Here is a 15,280-nt window from a genome sequence, read left to right on the forward strand (position 1 = left end):
GGCTAAAGAGTGTATCGCAAATTAACTGTAAATATCCAAAATCTAGCCAAACATTTCTATAGGTCCTAAGTGCAGATGAGAGGCTCTCTTTAAGTCTCCTCTCTTTCGATTATAACGAACTTGTATTTATAAATTTTGATTTACTTCTTGCGTTGGACGGGAGATAAAACAATCCTTTTCCGATCTACACATCACAATACATCGTAATAATTTAAAGAGAATCGGAACAAAGAGAGCCTCTCTTTTGCATATTGGACCTTTAGATATGATGATTAACCTGGGCTTGTTAGGGGAATATCTGTAAATAAAAAGAAAATCGGGTTAAGTACTGTTCCTTTAAGTTCCAGTCGAGTCAAGTACAAGACACTGAAGACGACCTTACAGTTGAGGTCGAAATACGTATCTGTCAAAGGATGGAAATTCTTAGTGGAATTCAAAGGAACAGTACTTAACCCGATTTTCTTTTTATTTATCTTTAGATATGTTTGTCGCCAAATACTCTATCTCGAAGTATGGTTGATGGTTGGCCTTTTTATACCGATTCTTCTACCATATCTTCACAATATAGTTATGTTTAGAACAGCCTCGAGAAATTAGGAAAATGTTTAGTATTATTCAATATATGGTTCAATGATAACATCACACAAAATAATAATCTGTACAAAATGCTGTGGGTATTTCTCTGCACACGAGTTAAGAACCCAAACAAATCTGTATGGGTTCGACACATACAGGTCAGTTACCCGCCAATAAAAATTGGAACGATTTAATTATGCTGTGTCACAGTTATGCAAAAAAATGTGTTTCTAGGTGTTTTGATATAATTTTTGGACCTTTTGGAATAAGAATTTGTAGTGACAGGAAAAAATAATCTCAAAACCTTGTAACCTGCTCCTTTGGTTTGATGGCTGTGGTATATAATCATTTCTCTCGTGTGTCGAGCCGATTATAATGCTCCCAGCCTCGCCAACCAAAATAGGAGTTTCAGTTATATATTGTCATGTCAAATCATCACACGGATACAACACGAACAACATAACATTATCATCGGATCGATCGTTGCTAATTGTCGGTCGATCGCGCCGCATGCCCCTTGTATGCTCCGCTGGGCGCAAGCTGCTTCAACACCACTTAAATTCAACCCGACATCACCTAACGTAGTTCGCCATAAAAATCCACGCACCGGTATAAGGAACCCTAATAGAATACTCTCACTCTCTGATGAGATCAAGAGTGATCTCCCGTTATCTTCTAACTGAACAAAACTCACTTAAGTATCACTCATCACACTCATTTCTGATACCAATAAAATCATTATGAGAGTCAACGAAAGCCATCAGTTATCGGTTAACTAACAAGCAGACCGCGTGTTGCTCCAGTGGAAAGTTAATATCGAAAAATTGTGGATAGAGTTCGGCTCGGGTCTGACCGATGTTAGTTGGTGCAGTGAAAAGAAAATTGATTGGTTTTATACAAATCTGCCATTGTTTCCTCACTTCCCAGAGCGTAGCTAAGAAGCTGAAGCATTAATACTCCAACATCTGCAATGTACTCTAAGGAGTAGAAAAGATTCTGTGAGATCGGTAAGGCTTAAGCTAAAAAAAAGTGCCCCAGAGATTTAACGTGTGTTCCTTGATGCCTATGCAGGCCTTTTCTTTGATCCAACATCATGGTGGTGCTTTGTGTCATGATTAGGTGGTGTTGTGGTGGTGATAGCGCCAAGGGCGTGCCAAGCAGCGGGGTTGCCGACATGGCGCCGGTGGTATTTCCCCCCTTCAACTGTCCGGACAGATCAAGATGTGCTGTCGCCGTGGGATACACGCGAACACTATCACCACACTCAACATTACCAACCATAGGTTAAGGATAATTAGGATAAGTTCAACAATATACGTAAGTACACCTCATTTGATCACTACATTTTTTATCTGGGAAAGTGAAATTTTTTTTTTGTTTGGGATGGCTCGTATAACTTAGCGTGTGGTTCCGCCTTTTATCGAACCAGATTTTTGCCATGGGTCAAGTCATTGGGTCGGGGGACCAATGCCCAAGGCAACTCTTCTTCTTTACTACCTATTTTTGTCTCCGAGTCTCATGCGCCCTCTGCGGAGCGGTGACAACCTCTTGATGTCGGAGAATCGTTATTCCATAGTAGTTCGAGAGGTGCACTTGAATAAAAAAAAAACTACTAGGGCTTCTTGCAAAAAGGAACATTGTTAAAGCAAAAGTTTGCATTAGATTTCTGAATATAGGGTACATCAATCAAACAGATTAAATTGCTGCGTATGCCATGATTTTCTGCTTATTTGAAATGTTTCATGCTTTTGCGAATGAAATAATCAAAGATTGCCTTGGTGATCGCGACGTTTAATCAGTTTAATCAGTTTACGCTGTTAAGTGAATCCACCTATGTAATATAATTACAGAATTTTTAAAGCAATGTTCACCCATCTAAATTAAAAAACGGGTAAAAACATTTTGAAACATTTTTTTGTCATCCTTGTCGTGTCTTTTTTGTAAGTTTTTGATGGTCTTATGTTCGTCTACTTTACCGGGGTCTTTCGGAGCTTAATTTGTAAATCCACAGTTATAATTCATCATCAAACTGACGGGGATCCATAATTCGATTACGGCCCCGATCAATAGTTTTACTGCACATTCAATTGTCTTTTCATGTATTTTGTGCTAAACGTATCTCTATGATTACCCCACAATGTATTTTGACAACTGCAGTAACACTGGAAAAAAAGCTCTTAGTTAACACTTGTGCGAATATTCATAAAAAACATTATATACAAAAGCTGGAAGCTAGGTCGTATTCCAGTTGGGCCGTAATGCCAACAGAAAGAAACAGATTTCATGGCTAGTGTGAAAGGATGGACATGAATTAACATGAACTAAATGAACTTCTCACCAATAAACTACCATGTACAATGTACGAATTTTTGTCCATCATAATAAGGAGCACTTGTATTAAAATTGTATAACTAAAGCCTGCGCACTTTAGAATCGGTACACTTTCAACCGGCTGCCGCTCAAAAACGGTGTCACTTGGAAAAAAGTGTTGTTAGAAGCAATTGAAGCTTATCTATTGCAGTTTGTAGGGAAAATATAAAATTTGCTGTTTTTATATTTTTAGATGAACTATTGAACTGAATTCGTAAATAGTGCCAGTTTGTTCTGCACACATTGAGCAAAAACCAATCATTGTCAGATTCAAGATTTGTGTAGAAATATATAATTACCGAACCCACCAATTACGCAGTATAGAATAGTTGTTGGTATTATGATTGTTGATTAAGGGAGGTAAAATATTCCATGAGTGATTTAAAATTTCCAATTTAGCTATGATAAGCCTTTGAAGGGTTTTATGGAAAATCAAAGGCTTGCATAGATATTTAAGGTCAAAAAAGTTATTTTTGCATAAACTTTAGTTCGGCAAATACGCATACCGGAAGGATACTATACGAATAGAATTGATATACAAGAAACCAATGATTTGATGCAGAACAATATAAATAATCGTGGCTCGAAAGCTGTATGGACTATTGCTGACGAAATTCATTGGATGTGTTTGATGGCGTGAAATATCTAACGATATTTTTTATAAAACTAAATCTACTCAAAAGTTTTTTATTTGTGATCATAGAATCACTTCTATAGTTCCATAATATATATGGTTTTTAGTGTTTTATCCATGAAAACTATCTTATTTTAGGCTTATTATGAGGAGTTAGCCTTATGACTGTTAATTTCCGACTAATGTGAGGGAAAACTTTCGATAACTCAAAACACTCTTACGTTTGTGTATCGCAATGTCACCTCCATCTGCTTTTGATACAGCTTGCTAGGGGTTCATTCTATCATATACACTTTGATAATTACAAATTTTCTACGTTTCACAAGTGATACGAACGTTAACTTTTTACTTCAAATTCGACTGTTGCTTTAATATACACATTCTCAAAATTGAAAATATTCAAAAAATAAAGCATCAGCTGCTTCTGGCAATTGTTTACGTTGGAATGCAAGGAACATATGTGCCGAAGACACCAACATGATTTGACACTAGCATTCCTTGCTATCACTCATTTTATGTGTGCGCATAATTTAATACTATTGTGATTTAGTGTTAAAAGTTGACATTATGAGTATACACCGTTCGTATCACTTGTGATACGTTTAAAATTTATTATTATCTAAGTGTATATGATAGAATGTACCCCTAGCAAGCTGTATCACAAGCTGGTGGAGGTGATCATTGCGATACACAAACGTGAAAGTGTTTTGAGTTATCGACAAATCCTTAGTAAAGGTCATGATACATGAATTTCTTTGCATTGGTTGACCAAAACTCACAAAAAATGTCAAAAAAAAGTACGTCCCTGCATGTCTGCAAGCTGAATTATTGTTATATTGTAGAATAACAGCATTCATTCATGCTTACATAGAGTTTCTGTACTTTAGGGATAATTCACCCATGATAATTACCATGTAAAATAAATACGCCCCATATCACCCTACAATTGATAAAACTCATGTCAAAATAATTTTCATATGTCAAAAACATCACAACAGCATACACTAAGAAGCAAAAAGTGAGATTATTTGGAAAAATTTTGAGCTTTCAGAATTAATTGTTAAATGGATCTTTTTTTCTGTCATACCCAGTTTTTAAGAAACATTCTCAATCTGATCAGAAATCACAATATTCTTCAAAAACCAAACGTTTTATAACACAGATTACTAAAACAATGTAAAATGGATAAAGTGCATTCATTGAAAATCATATTTTATCATTTTTGCATGTAGTTTTTATTAGAAACTGTAATAGGACAGATCGGTGAAGTACTAGATTTGTAGTAATGAGCTGAATTTTAGTATGGTGAGAAGGTCAATTCTCCGTTTCTGCAATAAAATGGTACAAAAAGCGTGGGTATTATGATTCCTTGCCTAATTTGATGCTGTTTGAGCAAAACTTTGGGCAACAGTGATGTTGTTTTCTCCATTTCTTGCAACATAAACAACATAGTTATCCAAAGTTTTGCTCAAACATCATCAAATTAGGCAAGGAATCATAATACCCACGCTTTTTGTACCATTTTATTGCAGAAACGGAGAATTGACCTTCTCACCATACTAAAATTCAGCTCATTACTACAAATCTAGTACTACACCGAACGTGCCCCATTACTATATGGTGGATCTTTTTTTTGTGCCGGTCACTGTATTTGCGCAAAAACATAGGGGGATTAGGGGCATAATGGACACCCGGGGCGAAATGGACACCCCTGTTTTTGCCGAAACCGTTGACTTTTATGTAAAACTTTTAATGCATAAGTGTAAAGGAACAAGCCATGGTTCTATTTTGCAAAAGTACCATATATATTGCTCCAAAATAACCAAAATATCATTGAAATTGAAATATGTTTTTCATATAGTGAAATTCTTATAATTTCGAAGCAACATCAAATAAGGTATTACGAGTGTTGGAGTGTGTCCACCATAAAAACAAATGAATTGTTACCTCATCTACATGTATACGAAGATTTAGCAATGGATGAAGTATTTTATTTTTGATTAGAATTTACCTAAAATAACCATTTTAATATTGTAGTCGATTCGGGGCGAAATGAACACTGGCAATTACGAATGGATGTACGTGCATTGCATACTGTTAGGCGTTTTAGAAAGTTTGGAAAAAATCAATCCGATTATTTTAGCCTAAAATTTATTTAATTAACTTTGATGTTATGTAAACTCGTCTAAGATGGAGTATTATATCTGTGGTATTGATCTCCGTAGGCAAATTACTCAACTGGTCGATGTAACCGAAGAATTTGCATAAAATATGCAGAGGTGTCCATTATGCCCCGATGGGTGTCCATTTCGCCCCGTACCTTTCCTGTCAGCCCAGAAAAACACACGACTTACAATTCATTATTTCTTCACAAAAAAGACATTCTACCTCCTGTGAATGATTGAAAGACGTAGGAAACAAGTTAAAGTTGTAGGTCAACTGATAATATGTTCAGTTTTACTCTGTTATACAGGCCTAACGTACTCATTTGCTTAGGGTGTCCATTATGCCCCGAATACCCCTATGTGTAATCGTTGGGATAAAAGTCTAAGAAAAAATAATTATTTTTAGAAAATTAGAATCGCCATTTTTTAAAAATTGATAGAGTATCTTCAAAAATAAAGGTATTTTTATTTCGAATAGATTATTTTCAAGGATGTTGTGAACATTTATAGTTAGTTTCCGATGCACTAACATATCTCACCGCATACAAAAAATCAAATCAATAGGTTCAAAATTGACTGAGTTATAGAGAAAAAGTGCCAACAATACAAGCCCTCCGAAATGGACCCACTTCCCTGTACATATTATGTTTTTTTTCCTTATGGAAAATGTTTTTCAGTTTTACAGAAACATTTTTTTCGAAATTTTGTTTAACAATGACCTATTGTAAAACAGACAACATTTTGCAATTTTCAGGAATACTCGTTTTTCATTCAACTATTGCCGAGATAGAAAATTGCAATAATAGCATGGAAAAAACTCACCAGCCAATGGATTTCCATGAAGCGCAGTAGCTGCCCTAATTATACACAAAGATTTAGAACGATCCACGCCCGGTAGCGCGACGATTGACGACGGACGTGTGGCGGCGGCGGTGGCAGTTAATGCACAGTGGCACCCTCCCAAAGAGCAACTGAAGGAACGAAAAAAAAAACTGCAACTCCGTCTTCCATTCATTGCAAAATCGATCGCCGACCAAGACGGACGTGTTCACCTCCATTGGCTCCCGTGTGCACACCATGAACAGTCGCGATCGCGATCTACGAGCTTAGAGAAAGAAGCGTGATCCTGTTCTGATCTAGTTTCGCGATTCACTCCGCATCGTTTCCGTGCGTGATAGTGTCTAATTATTGTTTAGGCGGTACGCGAGTTTGCCAGTTACGACCGAACGCATCCAAAACGCAAACATTACGCCACCACAAACTATCACCGCTGTCGGTGCGGCTGTTGGTGACTAACGTGCTCTGGTTGGAACCAGGAATAGTGTGTGCTTTTATTTTCCTTTCGTGCGCATCGCGCGGAATTGGTTGTTTGGCTTAGCTGCGCTATCAAGTTCACGTAATGCGCGTGTGAAAAAGTTTAGTGGATGCATTGAAAGTGCCACTCGGTTGCGGCGAACAAGGAAACGCACCACGTGAAGTAGCGCGCAACATTCAAAATCAGCGATCAACCATCACAGCACATCACAGCCTATCTCTTCTTGGCGAAGGCTTCCTTTGTTTGTTCGGAAAATCTTGGATCTGCTGAGGTGCAGCCGGAGACCGTCATCTGTCAGTCAACCTTGCTGCTATTTATTTTTACAATTCTATTTTCCACCACAGCAAAGCACCCCGCCGCCACAGGCCATCAATCCATTAGGTAGTGCGATATTTGGCGCGATTAATTAAATCCATAAATTAAAAGTGAAACTCTTCGAGTTGAGACTCGCGCTCGCGCGTGGTCAGCTCTGGAAAAGTGTGCTCGATTGAGTATCAGTTCGCGCAGCGTACCTATCGGATACACGGTTGGTCTTTGTATCTTTGTAGGGTTTGACGGCCTCCCAGTAGTGATCGATCCATTTGATCGCGGTGCGGTAGTAGTGCGGCGAATTGAACTGCATTCGTAGAATAATAAAGCAGCAGAGCATAATAAGCGGTACGATTTGTACAAGTGTGTGAATTGAATGGAAAAGCTGAACTACTAACTAATTCGAACAAGTTGAGCGACGACACGATTAGCTACCTATACCTAGGTGGAAAACGGAAAAAGACAATTGGATTAAACTGATTGTTGATTAGCATTACCATCGATAGGTTTGATTGTATTTTTATTTCCGGAACGAGAAGGTGCTAGCAACGATGGCGTTCTTCAAGAGTATTTGGAAAAATGGCTCCAAGCACAAGAGTAAGTAGTAGTTACAAGCATTGCAAAATAAATGACAGTTCATGTAAATCAATCTGAGTAAATATTCTTTGCTAAATCTGTGAAGCAAATTTATATGAATCATCACAGAGATCTGAGTAAAGAGTACTTTACTTATTCAATTTAATTCTTATGAACTAATATATTTTTCGAACTTGATTGAGATAAGCAAATTTGATTCTAACAATGGGTAACTCTCGCTGAGACCGTCCCACTATTTACACCACGGGTTCCCAACCGGTGGTCCGCGGCCCCCTGGGGGGCCGTGAAGCCAGTTAAGGAGGGCCGCGATGTTACCAAAAAATTGTTAATTTTTTATTCTATTTTGTGCAAATAATACCAATTTTCAATTTTGTATACCACCACCCCCAAAAGCCACAATTTGAGGAACAAATTTTCAATATAAAACGTCATCAGAAGAAAAAAATTTCGGCTGCGCCGCTATTTTTCAGCTACGACTCAAATTGAATGTTCACGACACCATTTTTACGAAATATGAGTGTCGAAGAAAAAAAAAAGTATCATTGATAGTCGAAAATCTTTCCCACAGTCAATTTCTGGCTACGTCACTGTACCCAAAAAACTCGGTTTCGTTCAGTAAATTCATATTTTAATAAAAAATTTCATTGGGCCGCAGATGTTTTGACAATTCTTAAAGGGGGTCGCTACCTCAAAAAGGTTGGGAACCCCTGATTTACACCATGTCTTTAAAAATGTTTAAGGTGGTGATTTTCTGAAAGTCCTCTTCAAAAAAGTAAGAAAAATGCATTTTGTTAATCAATTTGTTGGACCCCCCGTTAGTTAGAGCCACAACCATTTTTGCGGACCCCTCGATTTTGATCAATAGTTGGCTCATTTAAACCGTTAACTCAAAAGTTTATCCAAAAACCACATCATAACAAAATGTTGTTGAAAAGAGGAAAGATATAGCTACTAATTACAATTATAAAAAGATGGGTCGGCCATATTGATTTTGGCCGCCATCTTGGATTTTTATACCAAAACTGTTTTTTCACCATGTTGGCAACCACCGATTTTCAAAATTTTTGCGTCAATCGAAAGCGGGGACATTTTGACATAACATATCAAAAATTTAGAGATGTATCTTTTTCCTATCAAAAGTTATCTGTACTTTTGTTAATCATGACACGTTTTCTTCATACATTTCCATGCGCACCGGCAACGACACCCAACAGCATCAGAGAATACGCCTGCATGTATACACAACGGCACCTGCAGCCAAATTAGGGAAAATTGGAGGTTCGTTCCCGTTTTTAACTGTTTCTCAATGATGCGGACATTGCTTTTTAAACTTTTTTGGTGTTTTGGAGAGCTGGAACTTTCAACTTTTCATTATTGGATTCAAATTTTAAATAAATGTTCGTAAACACTGTGAAATAACGCTGTATTTATGTAAACATCTCGCACCTGGCCCAGTGATTTACAAAAGTACAGATAAGTTTTGATAGAAAAAAGATACATATTTAAATTTTTGATATGTGGTGTAAAAAGTTCCCCGCTTTCGATTGACGCAAAAATTTTGAAAATCGGCGATTGCCAACATGGTGAAAAAAATGGTATAAAAATTCAAGATGGCGGCCAAAATCATGAGTTATAACGGTTTAAATGAGCCAACTATTGATCAAAATCGAGGGGTCCGCAAAATGGTTGTGGCTCTAACTAACGGGGGGTCCATCAAATTGATTGGCCAAATGCATTTTTCTTACTTTTTTGGGGGGGACTTTCAGAAAATCGCCACCTTAAACATTTTTGAAGAGATGGTGTAAATAGTGGGACGGTCTCAGCGAGAGTTACCCACTGTTAAGACTGAAACATTGTGCTTAATTTAGAAATGGGGTTTCCCATTGAAAGCTATTGATAACTAACATTTTGCCTTTCGAGATTTCCCTAAGGTAATGTGTACATCAATCCTAAACAATCTACATCTGAACAGGACTAATGGCTCTAATGCGATGATGAGTGGCATTCAAAGCTATCCTTCGTATTGTTTTGAAAATACCTACTGGCAAAAAAATACCAAAGCTCAGAAGTCTATAAGGTTTAGCCAAAATGTTTGGATAATAATGCTTTTTTATATAAGTACTACCCAATCATAATGGTATTAATGTTTTAGCAGCTAAAGGCTTCCTTAATCAATCCTCATTGCTGGCAGCGAGAAGTGATCATGTATCAGATATCAGTAGGTCGGCTCCAGAGACACGTACTTTCCCATTTGGGAAATTTGTACCATCGCCATGAACACGAGCCTATTTATCATCTACTAGGGAGAGGGAAAGGAATAAAGGATGGAATGAGAAAACAGGTATGGGAATAAAGACTGGACTCGAAAAAAATGAGACACAAAAAATAATGTATAACTTTTGATTGCGTGCACAAAAATAGCTGATTTTGACGTAGGATTACGTCTCTCTTTTCTATACCGGGTGTCATTCTAAATTTTCAGAAATCGGCCGCGTTACGTTCAAAGTGGAGATTTTGAGCGTTAATAACTCAGCCATTTCTTGTTGAATTTTCAAAATTTTGGCACCAATCGATTGCAAATCTTTACACCAATTATGTCCAATAATAATATTTGCTGTTTTTCAATAACAAACTATTGAAAAATTGGGAAAAGTGAACCCATGTTTATTCCAGCCAATCACGATCGAGCACATTTTGGATGCTCCCGTCGAATATAAAAGCTACTGCTTCTTCGCATCTTCCCTCATTTGCCTTTGTCGTCTCGAGGTGAACGCATCGAACGAGAGCTGCCCACTTTCTTCGTTTGCGTTTTCGCTCATTATTCTTTGACGGCCGTGTCGGTTCGGTGTCGGTGGTTGTTGGCAAGGGTGCTGTTGCACATTCACCTTCTAACCGTCTAACGCGGCAGACCAAGGAAGTGTTTCGAAAATTGGATTGATCGACGGTGGTGGCAGAGGTAGCAGCAAAATCCATAGAAAGACCCGCCGTGACGGACGAATTTGCGAGTTGCGTCGCTTTTCTTTCCTCGGGGCCTCGATTTGCATTGAGTGACAGCGGCGCATTGCTGATAGCATCAGGATTCGCTTCCACGGCAGCAAGCGGTGGGCCAATTTTCGACGGCGTTCAGCATTCAACAAGGAATAAACCAACACGCATTGCGTGGCATGATGAATTCATGTCATTTTCTGTTCAAAATCGTTCAATATTTAAACGGTTCTTTTCAGGACCATCGAAAATTATTCCTCAAGAGTTGTGAATCAGATAATTATTTCATTCCATCAAACAGGAAAAGTGTGATGTGACCGAAAAGTGAACGATTGAATGCTTGATGGCCCCGCAACAATGATGATGCCGGCCACCAATGGTTCCATCCGGAATTTAGCAACGCTTTATCCTATCCGGACCATTTTTAGTGGAACATTGTTAAATTATAGCATTTTCGAGTTAAAATGATCTGAATCTTCCAATATTTTGGTTACTTTATTCGTTACATGAAACTTTTCTCATTTCCCGGTTGATAAACCGTTTCAAGCGTCTGGTGCATGTGGGGCGGGGCATGCAAACGAAATAAACTGGAAGCCAGCCAAATGGGAGGAGCTTCATCTGCTAATCTAGGGGTATAAAAGCTGTACCCTCTGTTTTCTTTCGTCATTTTCGTTGGATCAGTCAAGGTGGTTGGTGTCACCTCCAGCCCGGCAGCAACACACACCAACACAGCGACGACTCTGCTCGGCCAGGAATTTCATCCACGGCAGCAAGCTGCCGGTTAGTGTTCGAAGGCATTCAGAATTCAACGCGGCGTAAACCAACCTGGCAGGACCACATCAAAATCGTCCATAATACAAACGGTCCTTTTCAGGACCACAGAAAATCTTTCCTACAGAGTTATGAAAAGTGAAAGACAGCTCCGCTTCTCAGCATAAGTGAAGCCGACCATTAATTTTATCCATAGCAGCAAACAGTGGGTCAGTTTTCGGTGGCCCAGCATTTAGCGCGGAGAAAACCAACACACATCGCGTGACATGGTGAATTCATGAACAAACGGTCCTTATCAGGGCCACCGAAAATGATGCCTCAGAAGTTATAAATCGGATTATTTTCATCCATAAATCGAGAAAAGTGGTGTGGAACCAAATAGTAAAAGCGTGTATACTCGTTGCTCAGCAACAGTGAAGCCGGGCAATTTTCGATGGTATCCAGCATTCACCACGCAGAAACCCAACACGCATTGCGTGGAATGGTGAATTCATGTAATTTTCTCCAGATTCCAGGCTTAATATCATCGATCGGGAAAACCGTGGTGCAACAAAAAAGCGAAATATTGAATGATTGATGGCTCAGCAACAATGATAAAGCCGGCCACTAATGATTCCACCTGGAATTCCACAACGCATTTTCCAAATAAGACCATTTTCAATGAAAATTGGCTCACTTCTAGGATGGTTAATTGTTTGAAGCGTCTGGGTGCACGCGGGCGGGGCATGCAAACAAAATAAACTGGAAAGGCAGCCAAATGGGAGGAGCTTCATCTGCTAATCTAGGGGTATAAAAGCTTTGTCCTCGGTTTTCTTTCATCATTTTCGTTGGATCAGTCAAGGAGGTTGGTGGCACCTCCAGTACGACAGCAGCACACACCAACCCAGCGACGGCTCGGCTCGGCTGGAAATCTCATCCAAGGCAGCAAGCGGCGGGTCAGTTTACAACGGCTTCCAGCATTCAGCATGGAGAAAACCAACACGCATTGCGTGGCGTGGTGAATTCATCAAAATCGTCCATAATATAAACGGTCCTTTTCAGGATCAAATAAAATCTTTCCAAAAGAGTTATGAGTTTGACCGCCAGTGGACTTTGGCAACGCATTATCATATCCGGACCATTTTGCGTGAAAAGTTTTTCAATTCTAACATTTTCAAATTAAAATGATCTAAATCATCTAATATTTTGGTTACATTATCTGTTCAATGGAAATTTTCTCATTTCTCGGTTGGTTAATCGTTTGATGCGTCTGGAGCATGAGGGGCGGGTCATGCAAACGAAATTAACTGAAAAACCAGCCGAATGGGAGGAGCTTCATATGCTAATCTAGGGGTATAAAAGCTGTGCCCTCTGTTTTCTGTCTTCATTTTCGTTGGATCGGCCAAGGAGGTAGGATGTCATCTCCAGCAAGCAGCTGCATATCGACTGCGATGACTCTCGGCTGATAGCACCAGGAATCTCATCCACGGCAGCAAGCGGCGGGCCAGTTTTCGACGACGCCTAGTATTGAGCGCGGAGGAATCCAACACGCATTGCGTGGCATGATGAATTCATCAAATTCGTCCATTATTCAAACGGTCCTTTTCAGGACCATCGAAAGTGATTCCTCAAGAGTTACTTGGAGAAATTTCCACCCTTGATCGAGAAAGGTGTACTTCGTTGCCAGCAAGAGTGAAGACGGTCATTAATCTCATCCACGGCAGCAAGCGGCGGGGCAGTTTCAGGTTGCGTCCATCATTCAGCACTGAGAAAACCAACACGCCTTGTGTGGCATGGTGAATTCATGCCACTTCCTTCCTAAAATCGTCAATCAATCAAACGGTCCTTTACAGGACCACCAAAAATTATTCCTCAAGAGTTGTGAATTAGATAATTTCATTCCATCGAACGAGAAAAGTGTGGTGCAACCATCCAATATTTTGGTTACTTCAGCCGTTCAATGAAAATTTTCTCATTTCTTGGTTGATTAATCGTTTGAAGCGTCTGGAGCGTGCGGGACGGGTCATGCAAACGGAATAAACTGCAAAGCCAGCCAAATGGGAGGAGCTTCATCTGCTAATCTAGGGATATAAACTCAGTGTTCTCTGTTTTCTTTCGTCATTTTCGTTGGTTCAGTCAAGAAGGTTGGAGGTGGATGTCACCTCCAGCAACGCAGCAGCACACCAACTCAGCGACTACTCTCGGCTATCGTGCTAATGATAGCACCAGGAATCGCATCCATGGCAGCGGAGCGGTGGGCCAATTTTCGACGGCGTCCAGCATTCTCCGCAGAGAAAACCAACACGCATTGCATGGCATGGTGAATGCATCATAATCGTCCATTATTCAAACCGGTTCTTTTCAGGACCATCGAAAATGAATCCTCAAGAGTTAATTAGATAATTTCCAACATCGATCGAGATGTAGTGCAACCAAAAAGCAAAAGACAGAGCATCGTTGCCAGCAATAGTGAAACTGGTCATTATTCTAATCCACGATCGCAATATGATGTTTGGGAAGCTATGGCTTAACGCCTTTCAATATTATAATCATTTTATCTTTTCGACGAAAATTCTTTCAAACAACGGTTGAACATTTATCTTCAAAATGAAATAATGCTCAACCCCCAAGTGATGGCCAACTACGCGAGTTACGGAAGGTTTAACTAATTAACATCTTATGAATGCGTTCAGTGAAATGAATCATATAACAACTTTAACACTCTAATACCCAAATTTTTGATTTTGATCTAAATATCATTTTTCTTCATCTAAAATCGATTTAAACATGTTTTGGAAGATGATTCTTTTTAATTCTCGATTTCGTGAATTTCAGTTTTTGATTTTTCTAATTTTTATTTTTGAACATCCCCACACTTTTATATTTTTCCTAGAAGCCAATTTGGGGAACAGATTTTTTCAGATGAAAACATTTTGAGATTTTATGATTATTGTTAAAATATTATTATTTTAAAAATTTTTCACAGAAAATTTTATTTTCCGTGTAATTTTAAGGAAAATAATTTTAGAGTGTATTCGATTCCCTTAAACTATTGAACAAGGATAGAATGATTTGGGAAAAATTTAAAATATGTTAATTGTAGCGATTCAATACAAAATAAATAATGATTTCTAAAAGGTGACTGAAACATCAATTTTTCAATGATTTTTAAAAAATGTAAATACGTTTTAAAATACACCAAAAACGATTTTGAGATATACAGAACAGTTCTAAATATCAGCCAAAAATATAAAAAAAATAATTTTCCACGAAACAAAAATTACAAAAATGCTCAAACTATACCCCGTCTAAAGGCGGGATTGGGTATTAGAGGGTTAATCAACACATCACTCCGCTGATTTTAATTTTGCCAGTATACATTGTATAGGCCTTTTATGTGATAAATCCGTTAGGCATTTATTTACGAAGGTCGGACAGAAATGACCCGAAAAATCAGCTGATGTAAGACTTCAAATGAAAGGGCCAATTTTAATATATAAAAGTCAGAACTTCATTCCAGCCTTTGTCCTACGTCAACATTGCGGTTATGTCTCAGACATTACCCACCCCTAGTTTTTT

The 15,280-nt window shown here is 38.6% G+C and overlaps 2 protein-coding genes across 2 annotated transcripts in view; one reads left to right on the forward strand and one right to left on the reverse strand.

The window, feature by feature from the left end:
- Positions 1 to 15,280, reverse strand: part of LOC134287784 (YEATS domain-containing protein 4-like) — a 131,888-nt gene that overhangs the window by 79,996 nt on the left and 36,612 nt on the right. The gene's annotated exons all lie outside the window — the stretch shown is intronic.
- LOC134284002 (low density lipoprotein receptor adapter protein 1-A-like) overlaps positions 6,712 to 15,280 on the forward strand; it is a 40,579-nt gene continuing 32,010 nt past the window's right edge. Inside the window, exons 1-2 of the mRNA XM_062850678.1 lie at positions 6,712 to 7,441; positions 7,609 to 7,966. Of these exons, the coding sequence (XP_062706662.1) occupies positions 7,921 to 7,966 (46 nt within the window). The 5' untranslated portion in view covers positions 6,712 to 7,441; positions 7,609 to 7,920. The remainder of the gene's footprint in view (positions 7,442 to 7,608; positions 7,967 to 15,280) is intronic.

This window comes from Aedes albopictus, chromosome 2, assembly GCF_035046485.1.
Source record: "Aedes albopictus strain Foshan chromosome 2, AalbF5, whole genome shotgun sequence".
NCBI lineage: Eukaryota > Metazoa > Arthropoda > Insecta > Diptera > Culicidae > Aedes > Aedes albopictus.